A 12,208-nucleotide genomic window follows, 5' to 3' on the forward strand; every position below is an offset into this window, starting at 1 on the left:
TGACATCAGTTTAAACAGTTAACAATTAAAACCAATTTGTAATCTATGAACTGCACCGTGTCCAACGTCTAGTTTGTGTTCTGCACATCTTTATTTGACCATCAAGTAAAGTGATTAATCTGCCATCGACATATCTTTATTTATCTGTGGACAAGTCACTTAACAAACCGTCTAGCTTATTGGCATTTCATTTATTACTGTGGTGACCTCACGCTCTCAGCTGCAGGACGTTAGTGGAGCGTAAGCTGAGCGTTATAAACCATGTTAACCGTATCGACCCGTATTAAATCATTGCGATGTATTATTATTATTATAGCTAACCTGAGAGAACTGGTGAGGTTTGAATCACTATAAACAAACAAACACTGAGCAGATGTAACTCCGGTTCTTCAGCAGGAAAACATGTGAACATCTGTTGAACAACTGTTGAAAGGCAAAGAGTTCAGCCAGCAGCAGCTTTTCACATCTTAACAGGCTCAATGACAGCCAGTCTCCATGTCAGCGGTGTGATCTGGATCTCTCAGCTCTGCCGTCACCTCCTCTGACTTGTTAATCTCACTTTTCTCTGTCTAATCAAAAGACAAGTGTTAAAAGTGATTAGCAGGGCTGAAAGATATTTATAATGCACGATTGAAGAACTAGAAACTCTTCTATCCTAGTCATGTATACATGCACATACATGTACATGCATTCAAAGTACATTTCCAAGACATGAATATCTATATGCATTAATATGCACTACTTATTATGCATTGCACTGTAAAATGTCTTCCACACAGCCTGCAGAGATTAAATGATATCCATGTTAAATGACATGGAATAATTGATTCTGTGTACCAGTTTTGGCCGTACTAGGCCTTCATTTTCTAAATATTTCATTATGTTTTGGTTCATTATTCAGCTGCTGTTGCCCTGAAACGTCCAGATCTCCCTCCATTCATATAAATACTCTCTGAAATAAATGTCTGTTAAGGGGAGACACCCCAGGTTTTAACTAACAGATATCACCATGAAACTTCCCCAGTTCATTACTGACATTAAGACAATTAGTGTTCTTATTACACGTTTTCTGAAATTCTATGTTTAAGTATGCAACTGTGGCATCGTCTTATTAAGTACGATACGACACACTTTATTGTCCCCTTGGGGAAATGAGTTTTGGACTCAGTGCTGCTCACCATCAGCTGCCTCCACAGCAGCATCAATACATAGAAACAAACAACGATCCACATGGAAACAGAAACACAAACAACATATATTGCACATTACTCATATTGCACAAGATCTATATAAAAACAGAATAAATAAAAGATTAAAAAAATAAGAAGAATACCATGACGCTATTGCACAATCCTCAGCCTCAAGAAACATTATTTAAAATGCAAAAACATTTAGTACGCACTGACTTACATACATTTCCACAACAGAAATCTGAACATTGGATAAAGCAAGGTTCAAAATTCTTCTTTCATTTTGTTGACATATTAGAGTCAGAGGGAATTTTCCTCCAAAAATCTGAAAATACTGCCATAAACAGCCATAAAAAAAAAAATTTTTTCCATTTTTTTCTGAATAAAATGTTCTATAAATCAGGCTATGACTGATATATGAACAAACCCCTCAGTAGAAACCTTCAGAATATAGAGAGGAATCAAAGTGGAGAGTTTGGTCGATGTAAGAGCTACTAAAGTGAAGATTTCTGGCTAAGAAAAGAAATAAGTTAGAGAAAACGGTCTCAAAAGATGAATTGGTAAATTTCATAGATTTTGTAAGAGTTAAGGGTAAAACATTTCTAACTAATAGATATCACCATGAAACGTCCCCTGTTGATTACTGACATAAAGACTATTATTTTGTGTATTAAAAGTTTTCTGAAATATTATGTTTAAATATTCAGGTGAGGCGTTATCTAATGATAACTTTTGGTTAAATTTACGGACAAAATATATCAAAATAATCACCTAAATGTGCATTTTGGATGATTTCTTTCCACTAGTCTGAAATAAGACATGAAGAGGACAGATTGAACAACGAAAATATTGGAGGAAAGTTTTATGAGTTCTGTTCTTTCTGCAAGGAATTGGATGTCTTTTGAGCAATTTATAAAACTGAAATATTTATTTTAAAAGTTAAAATCTTGAATATTCAAAGTGTATAGATGAAGAACCACAGCCAAGGCTAATGATATTTTAATTTCTAATTTTCTATATTATTTATTATTTATCCCAGAATCATTCTTTCTTTATTTCTTTCCACATAACACAAGATTAGCTTAAATAATAAAAGCTTTTTTTTATTTGAAAGATTTCATTTTAAGGCTTTATCTGTTCATTGGGAAGTCGTGTCTTTTGCAGCCTCCTGTGTCTGACTTGTTGATGCGTGTGTGTGTGTGTGTGTGTGTGTGTGTGTGTGTGTGTGTGTGTGTGTGTGTGTGTGCAGACATGCTGGAGGTGAGATACCGACTGGACGGCAGCAAAGAAGCAGAGATCCTGAGGAGCAACGTGAGGAACCTCGCCAACGGGCAGCTACGTGCCGTCTCCATCAGCAGACTGGCAGACGGCGTCTCTGTGCAGGTAACAAACACAAACAAACACACTGACATGTTCCTCTCAGCCAGCACTAAACCCTGAGTCAGCCCGGTGTTCCCGGCAGCCTCTCTGTCAGTCGACTACAAGAAGACAGCGGGGACGAGCTGCAGGAGACAGATAATGAAGGCTGAGCTGCAGAGCAACAGTGGACACAAACACATGTCAAAGTGCTTTATCTTCAAAATAAGACTTCTAGTCTTCTAGCTTTGGCCACTAGATCCTCCTGCTTTAAACTGCTCAATCGGGTTTGACCTGTTTAATATGTTAGGGATAATGTACAGCGAGCCGGACATTGTTGTGAAAGAATCCCCTTGAGGGAATTCTTATTACGTTTTCCCGCTTATTACTCAGCTACTTACTGAAGAAAACAATATTTTAACAGAAAAACAGTCCCCCATAGCAACGGTCTGTTATACAGAAATTACAGACCGCAGAACGCCGTGATTAACCAATCAGAATCGAGTATTCAACACAGCCGTGTAATAAAATATACTAACGTTGTGGCACTTGGGTCAAAGAGATAATCTAATGTTTCACTATATGCGGATGATACACAGCTGTACCTTCATCTGTGTTTCCATGAACAAACGCCCTAGATGGACCTCTCTAATCAATGGGAATCTCATGTGAAGGCATATATATATATATATATATATATATATATATATATATATATATAGCATAAAATTACAATGACATTCTGCCTGTCACAAGGACAGTAACGGACGCAGTTAGGATTAACAAAAACGTCATATCTGGGCTTAAAATAAGTACATAAACTAAGTAGAATACGTACAGAAACAGCGTAACCTAAGTACAGAAAACATTTCACTAATTTCACTAAAACACGCCACTAATGTAACTTACAAAAGAAACACAGGTCTTGAACACCGGTCGGAAGTCCTGTGTTTGTTGGACCGTTCTACCTTCCCTTCCCATAAGCAGTCTCTCTCTTTTTATTACACGGCTGTGTTGAATACTCGATTCTGATTGGTCAATCACGGCGTTCTGTGTTCTGTAATTTCTTTATAACAGACCGTTACTATGTATAACAGACCGTTGCTATGTATAACAGACCGTTGCTATGTATAACAGACTGTTGCTATGTATAACAGACCGTTGCTATGTATAACAGACCGTTGCTATGGGCGCAATTCTGATGTCGGATTCTGGAGGACTTTTCTGTGTCCAATTATTGATTTCTTCAGTAAGTATCTGTGTAGCGGGATAATGTACAGCTAGCGGGTCATTGTTGTGAAAGAATCCCCTTCAGGGCGATGAGAATCCTGTCAGGGATTCTTTCAAAACAATGACCGGCTCGCTGTACATTATCTCTTACTTATTCTACAGCTCTGAGCGCAGCATATTTACATGGATGTGTTTACATTGCAGTCAGCACAGACTACATGGCATACAAATAACACGAAAAGCAAGTAAGCCGTTCTTGTTGGACGCTAAATGCCTTGGGAATTATTGTGTGATTCGCCTTAACGCCTCGTTGTGTGACCGGGCTGCACAAATTCTCATCGTAGGTTCTGGTAGTACAATAGCCAGAATTTCTACCCATTGTATAATCATGTTCTTTTGTGTTGTGTGGTGGCTTTTCAGGCTCAGATAAACATGTACCAAGTTGTGCAATCATGATGAAGATCACAAAAACTAAAACATTTTTATCTGCAAAAACATGTACATGTCTTAGCAAATGACTTGAAGTTGTGTAATCAGTTGTGTGCTTTAAGTATTTACAAACCAGCGATGTTGAAACTTATTATGAAGTGAAACGTTTCCTTTTCTTTCAGATTGATCAGAACACCAAAGAGGACTTCAACCTGACTTCTGATGTGGAATTCAACGGCATCAGGTCGCTGGTTCTCGGCAGAGTGCACGGTGAGTGAGACGGCTACAAAAACCCAGACGAGGCCTTTCAGACTGCAGAGCACTCAGACGGACTAATTTCAGAGAGGCGATGCCTCATCAGACAATAAGGTATTGGAAACTTTCATCATGATGACGGTTGGATCCCCTGGACAGCTGTTAGACAGATGTCTAGACGACATAACAAGTGAGGAACAAACAAAGAAATAAATATAAATGCCGGGCACTCTCAAAACAAAGATGAGACATTATTCATATCAGTACGACTTAGGAGGTGGTAGGTTAGACATAACAGACGTGTCCATTTCTTGATTATTTCTATTCCTTTAGTCTGTAAGGGTCCACCGATCAAAAGAATCTAAACAATTTTTCATAAAAATTCATTCAAGTTGCTCGCTGTCTGCTAACTCCGTTTGTCAAAAGAAGACGGCACTTTAACTGACATAAACAATATGTTTTCTTCTTCCTGCACCGTGTTGTTGGGTAAGGGCCCTGAATATCCTCTTCTGTGATTGTAATGTTTAAATGTACGTGTCCTTGTTTCTTGTCTTTGTCCTTTCTGTGATGTTGCAAATGGAGCTGCTGTGATGCAAAACTAATTTCAGACCTGTCTGACAATAAAGTATTATCGTGTCGTATGGTACTACCTGCGTCTCTCAGAGTTCAGCGTAGTCTCAAAATGATTATTTTCACAAACAGAAAAGAACAAAGAGCTCCCACTTAGCAGCTGACGGAGGATTTCACACAAGATGTAATTAAAGTAGAGAAAACTTTCTTTATTGCCAGAACAGTGCTCTGCCACAGTTCTTCTTCTTGTGCTGAACACACAGCTATTTGAAGGCCGGTGCTCATTGTGTACAGCTTGAACTGTACTTTTTACAGCTATTAGTCAACAATGCATTCAAAATGTACTGATAGTTCCTCTGCTTGTAATCCTCCTGTGAATACGGTGTACACATCAAGACTTCCCAGACAGGACACTCATGCAGCTAGACGTATAAAAGCCTTTTGAGGATGTTCTCTTGGGATTTTGTGGGTCTTTCAGTGATGCTAATGAGTCTTTCACTTCATACATGTTGCATCTTCTTTGGACAAATGCAGTATTAGTTGTTCCGTACTTCCATATGCAGTAAGTTTATAGTAAGCTTTTACCTCTGATTCACACGGATACGTCAGGCTGCTCTGATCAAATGTTTGAACACTGTTTAGAGGAGGAAAATACAGACAGATGATCTGGTTGCTGCTTTAAATGAAATCCAACTAAACCAGAGCGTCGCTCCTCCTTTCCTTTCTGCCTGGTGTTCCTCAGACGGATCAGATATGTGACACAGAGACGCAGCATCACTGTAGTTTACTTTGTCATGACTTAGTTATGTTCCTTTCCTTTTAGAGACAGACTAAGAAATAGGTTTTTAATAAGATGAGAGGCTGTGGGACTTCCCTCACCCAGGTGTAGCTCTGTCACTGTAAAAAGTAACGCCGGTCTTTATCGGCACACTTTGATTGATCCGTTGATATACAGTGTTTATTATCTATTCATACATCTTTCCCTCCAGACTCTGGAGAGTTGGACCCGGAGCTGTCTCGGCTGGCCTCTCTGGGTTTCACAGGCTGTCTGTCCGCCGTCCTCTTTAACTCCATCAGCCCCCTGAAAGCTGCTCTGCTCCACCCTGGAACCGGCCCCGTCAGCGTTACCGGCCCTCTGGTCCAGTCCATCTGCGGCTCCACTTCAGCCAATCCCTACGCAGCAGAAACCACGCACCACCTATCAGGTCAGAGGGAAGGGATTGGTTGTTGTATTTATTGGCATTTTCACAACTTTAGGCTCCATTTACAGCGGTCATTTCAAGGTGTGTCATGTGATTTAATACACTGTAGTTGGAATACAAACTTGACCGTACGGTGGGTCTTCCCAAATGTTGAATGTTGTAAATCAGAGGTCTCCAACCTTTTTCCCTGTGAGAGCTGATTTGACAAAATGAAAGTGGCCGAGAGCGACTCAGAGCACCGAGTTCAACATCGCCAGGTCCTTTAATAACGTTTCAGCCACCGCAGTAATCACCTCTATTACCATCCCGCCATAGAGCGAAGGGCTTTTTCGTTGTTTCGTTAGGATGTGCGCCGCTAAACGAAGCCTCTGTTGCTGCGTCGGCCTTCTTCATCAGTTACAGACGGTTTACTGTCTTTTAAACGTCGTTTTCAGCTCCTTTACCTGCTCTGTTCGTAGACTTCTACCAGCTAAAAGTCCCATGAAAAGTTGCCGAGGACTTTAGTGAAGTGGCGCTCAATGTTATATCTTTTACCGACAGACACGTCCGCACACTTTCATGAAAGAAACTGGAATTTTTGTTATCCATTCCTCATGAAAACAATATATTTTTTGTCTTTCATTGGCCTGGATATTTTCTGCGGTCATTGTCAAATCTGGTGTTCGCTGGCTAGTCTGCTAACATCGCCTAATGTTATGCCGTCACCGCAGCATAACTCGTTGAATTGACAGCTAATTGGCAAATAACCATTTTATATACATTATATATTCTTTGAATAGGACGGGATGTTCGGGGTAGATAATAACACATTTATACCGCATACAAAAAACTGCATGTGATGATCATAAAGTGGGCATGTCTGTAAAGGGGAGACTCGTGGGTACCCATAGAACCCATTTACATTCACATATCTGGAGGTCAGAGGTCAAGGGACCCCTTTGAACATGGACATGCCAAAATTTAGCCTATGTTCGTAGCATTATTTGTTGTTCTTCCTGACCATCTGGCATGACATGGTGGGTACCAATGGATTCATTAGGTTTTCTAGTTTCATATGATATAGTATATCTTCACTCTACCTTGGAGACTGAGCCCGATACAACCTCTGAAAGACAGACTAGCGTCCGGGCCCGCCAGGGGGAATGGGTGGAGTTTCCTGGACCGAGGTCTCTCTCAGCTGTTGTTGCTCCACACAGGTTCTAATTATTGCAAACATTTCTGATTTAAGAAGTGAGAGGATAGTCGCCAGCAAGTAGCAAACCCAAACTAATCCCACAATTAGAGCAGCCACTTCCTCAGGGGACTGACATTAATAACTATTACTGGTTATCGTAGGCGGTGCTGTCCAGCTGTCTGTGTGGGTGCTACCTCTCAAACTTCACAATGGGACCTTTGGGTGTCTAATGATGTAATGACACCGGGTTAATGGCCACTACATGAGGCCATTAATTCAGTTTCCTTTGGCCTATCTTTCCCCTGTGGTCACTCATTCAGAGAGTAGTGTGGAGGTGTTCTGTATGTCTCATCTGCTCAGACTGATGATTCCCGTTGAGCATCTCTCTCTGCAGTACCTTACTTAGTTTCTATTTTTCACGTCACGAATGACCTCTTTGCTCCTCGATTTTATTCTTCTCATCTGCTCACCTTCATTTCTTCTTTTTTCCTTCTCATCGCTCTTTTTTTATTCCCCTGAGATCCTTCCTCTGCATTTGACCTCTCTTTTTCTTTCCCGTCTCCCTTCACGTCTGCGACTCTCATCGTCTCTCCTTCCTCTCTTTTGTTCTGCGTCTCTCCGTGCTGCAGGCCAGTCTGGATCGGTGGGAACGGGTCAGCCCGTGGTGAACGCCGTCAGGAGTGACTCAGCTCTAATTGGAGGTACGTTTCCCTCTGTCACACCGCCATTATCCTCAATCATGAGACAGGAACTGTCTGCAAAGAAAGAACAGATGCTGTGATGTCTCAGTATCAGATACAGTTTAACACCTCATAAGACCTTACAGTGAGATGATGGGTACAATTCAAGAGTTATATTACCAATGTGAGTTTTGGAGTTCTGTGGAGACCTTTCCTTTGTTTTGAAATATTTATTGGTTTGGTATGTTTTCATTAAATTAGCATGCTGTGTAGCAGTTTGAATGAAAAGCCCCGAGTTGTCCCTCAAACAGCGGGACTGTGTCTGAACACACACACAGGAAACCACAACTAATTAGAATACAAATGACTTTATACTCCGAGTATAACGAACTGTACGTTTTCCTTATTGCTAACATCGATGCAGAGACCTTCTATTAGCTGAAATAGCCCTGAGAGGCTGTAGGAAATGAGCTGACTGCACCACTAATGATGGAGAGAGAAACCAATCTCACGTCCTCTCGCTGCCCGTTGGTGCCGCTGACCGGCCAGCTGCTTCTTAAGGAGGAGTTTTATTTCCTGAAGTAATGTTTTATCTCCAATTTGGTTCTTCAGTTTTAATCTGTCCCATTTGAAAACAATAAAGCAATCAAATACAATCTGCTACCTGCATGCTCAAATAACTAAATTTAAATTCTAATAACAATAAAGTATACGTTATGTAAGTAAAACAAATGCATAAATGAGACCTGACAGTTATCAAATGACCCCGCTATACCGTATGAAACACAGCTACAGAGAGTCCATGAATTCAGCTGGTAATTTACAGATACTCTTTAACTAGCTATGAAACTCCATGTTCAAAACAAACTACTTTATATTCTACCTCGAAATAGTTGAGTTACGATCAAACCTTTTAAAACAGCTTTTATTTTTTACTTTGCAATTCACCTCACCATCATCATTACCTGCAGTTAATACAATGATTTCTTTTTTGTTTTACCTTTGAAAAAGTAAAGAGCGACGAACACTGCATAGGGAGGAGGTCGGGGACCTTCGCACAGGAGACCTGGGGGAAACCAGAAGTCAATGTTGACTCATTTGTAACTTGCGTATTTAAACCTGAACGAGCATCGCTCAAAACAGTGAGGCGACACACGTCAGCTAAAAGCACAATATCACTCTATATTTCAGCTGCTTGTCAGTAATGTTAGCTGACCAGACCAAGGTCTCTACATGAACATGATTTAGATCTGATCCTAGTGTTGGCTTGTCCTGCCTCTTACACCGAGCTGCTGTAACTTGTGTCGTCCTCTTTGCAGGAGTGATCGCGGCGGTGGTCTTCGTGACCGTGTCTGCGTTGGCCGTGATGGCCCGAGTCCTCTACAGGAGGAAAGGGACGTGTCAGAGCCAGGAAGTGAAAACGGCGAAGCCCGAAGACAACCCGGAGCTGGCGTTCAGCAGCCGGACCGGCTCACAGAACGGTCCGAACGAGAACCAGAAGGAATATTTTATTTAGGAGGAGGTTGGACCTTCAGACGAACAGAGACAGAGATGCCTTGTCCATCCTCAGTGCTTTACACTATACAAACTGAACCCGAGCAGAGACACGAGCAGAACCAAACACTCTCTACGCTCTGACTTCTCTTCTTCTCTTTCTGCTTCTGTGGGTGTGTTGTTTTGTACAGACTGTATATAGATACACGTGTTGAATTTATAATATGTCAATACTCAGTAGAGCAATTGTAAATATTTAAAGAGGTAGATCTTAAACTGATGACTTTATATCAATCAGTCCTTTCTCTGTTCTCTTGACATGATTTAAATCCTTTAAATGATTTAAAGGATTTAATGAGGAGCTGTGTTTTTCATGGAGTTGTTGGTATGAAAGTTAAAACAGCTTTGTTGGGTCTGAGGTCATTTAAATACATTTTCCGACATGGATAATGAAGGTTTGACTCAGTGAGCTTCAGTTTCCAGTTTTGTTTTTGTATTTATTTGTTTGCTTCTGCTGTATGAACTGTGGCAAAGCAAAATGTACCCGTTCACATTGAACATTTCTTATTTTCTCAAAGTTTTACTCACCGTGATTCCTTTTTCATTTCGTTGCAGCTTGAAGCAAAAACTCACATTTATTTGTCTTCTTCCTGCGGCGCTCCAGCCTCCAGCTCTCAGTGTTCTCTGAACAGTAAAGGTTCTGAGACCGACACGGTTACTCTGGACTTTCTGTTCCCGACATCATTCAAACTAAAACATTTTATGTATCTTTTAAACACAAATGACATTTTCTGAAAGAGATTCAGAGAAGCAAAATAAGTATGAAAGAAAAAAATCCTGTATCAGCAGATGGAGAGCGAAGGAGTTCACGGGAAGGTGTTATTCAGGTCCAACCAGTCGAGCAACCAAACAGACAAGTCACAATCAACTTCCTGCGTTGCAACTTGTGTGTTTCTACGCCACATTTTAAGCAGCGGTCTGGATTTTTTGAAGTTTAGAAAACTCCAAAGTGCATATTTCCACTTTGCTGTGACCAGATTTTTAGTATCTTATCAGAATAAGCCACTTCTTTGTCAAAACATTTAATGCCAACAAACTGCCACTTGGACGAACTCAACATCTAAATGTCTCGTCTTCATCTTAGGGCTGGTCTGCACTAACAGATGTTTCAAATGTGAGAGTGACAAACATAACATGATATGTTAAACTTAACAGTTTTGTTCTTATAGTGTGGTGAGCAGATATGACGAAAATCTCACAAGATCTCTGGCGATCAAACGTGACTTAAGTGTAAACAAGCATGGCGGACGACGGGAAGGAAGAATTAGTGATGTTAGTTTTTACTTTGTGGTGAAAATTCACGAAGGATGGACGGATGAAGTCATGGAGACACGTTAAATAAACACTAATCAACAAGTTGGTCCTCCATCTCTGAGCTCCATCTTACTACTACTTTATGCTTCGCGTTTAGCATTAGCTCATGCGTTAGCCACGGCCGCCGTGGCGGTGGCGGTGGTTGTTCTTCCTTCTTCAGTCAGCTTGGTTCTCTATTGGCTGTCGTTCTTTCTTACGTGACTGCGTCATCAGCTGTCCTCGGGGTTCCTCACACACAACAGGATATCCGATTTACGATTTGAGATCGGTGCGGTCAGGATGGACTTCCGATCTGATCGAGGATGTAAAAAACACTCTTCTAATACCTCACACCACAGGAACATCTGGAAAGATCATCTTTAGAACCATCAAAAAGTCTGGGCTTTGCTGATTGTCGGTCGGGAGGAAAATTAATCTTGATTCTCGTGTGTACGCCCGGCGTTACTCGTAATAGTACGGCATTCTTGTAAGGGAAACAGGGCATGCAAACATGCACTGAACATAAAATCCTGTGATATGATCAGCTACAGCCTGGTGGTACAGTAAACAGCATGTCCTCCCACAAAATACGACCCCATAGGTCGATGGTATTGCAGCTTATTACGACCCATATTTCCGTTTAGTTAGGAGGCGACCTCTAGTGGCCGTAAACGTAGCCCTAAATAGCGATAAAGTCCACATAGGGTGGGCGGGAGGGAGGGAGCGGAGGGTCAAACAAACACAGGGCTTTCACCCAGGAGACTCCTGTTTGTGTCCCGTGTGAAACCAAAAATCCGTTCGGTCAAGTCAACACAACGTAGTTTAAGCTCGCGTCACGTGAGTTTACGTCACTACGCCACTTTCTTACGAGGCTTATTATTTTAACCATAACCATGATCTTCTCCTTAAAGGTGCAGTGTGAAGGATTTGGCGACATCTAGCGCTGAGGTTGCAGATTGCTCCCGTGTTTTAGGAAATACTCCCATCGGTCATATTTCAGGGTAGGAACAGACGACCTGTGTGGCCGTATGGATTGCAGGACTTGTTGAAAGCCCCATCAGCTGTAAAACTAATAAATGAACAGACTTATTGAGACGTTGAAGCAGCTTTACAGTCCGTGTAAACTGTTTACTGAATGTTGTTTTTAGGAATCACTTTGTGGTTTTGGGGATGTCAGTGATCTGGTTTCTCTCCTGGCGGTGCATCACATCAGGATCTTGAGGGTCACTGTAATGTCGGAGAGTTTGAGTGACTTGCTGTCAGATTTTAATTTGT

The 12,208-nt window shown here is 41.2% G+C and overlaps 1 protein-coding gene across 2 annotated transcripts in view; it reads left to right on the top strand.

Moving 5' to 3' along the window:
- Positions 1–11,632, top strand: part of LOC141774613 (contactin-associated protein-like 4) — a 92,154-nt gene extending 80,522 nt beyond the window's left edge. For both annotated transcript variants that reach the window (XM_074647399.1, XM_074647400.1), the window contains exons 20-24: positions 2,440–2,573; positions 4,388–4,475; positions 6,020–6,235; positions 8,036–8,107; positions 9,406–11,632. In XM_074647399.1, coding sequence (XP_074503500.1) covers positions 2,440–2,573; positions 4,388–4,475; positions 6,020–6,235; positions 8,036–8,107; positions 9,406–9,602 — 707 coding nt within the window. In that variant the 3' untranslated portion in view covers positions 9,603–11,632. The remainder of the gene's footprint in view (positions 1–2,439; positions 2,574–4,387; positions 4,476–6,019; positions 6,236–8,035; positions 8,108–9,405) is intronic.
- Positions 11,633–12,208: the final 576 nt, after the last annotated feature.

This window comes from Sebastes fasciatus, chromosome 9 (genome assembly GCF_043250625.1).
Source record: "Sebastes fasciatus isolate fSebFas1 chromosome 9, fSebFas1.pri, whole genome shotgun sequence".
Classification (NCBI taxonomy): domain Eukaryota; kingdom Metazoa; phylum Chordata; class Actinopteri; order Perciformes; family Sebastidae; genus Sebastes; species Sebastes fasciatus.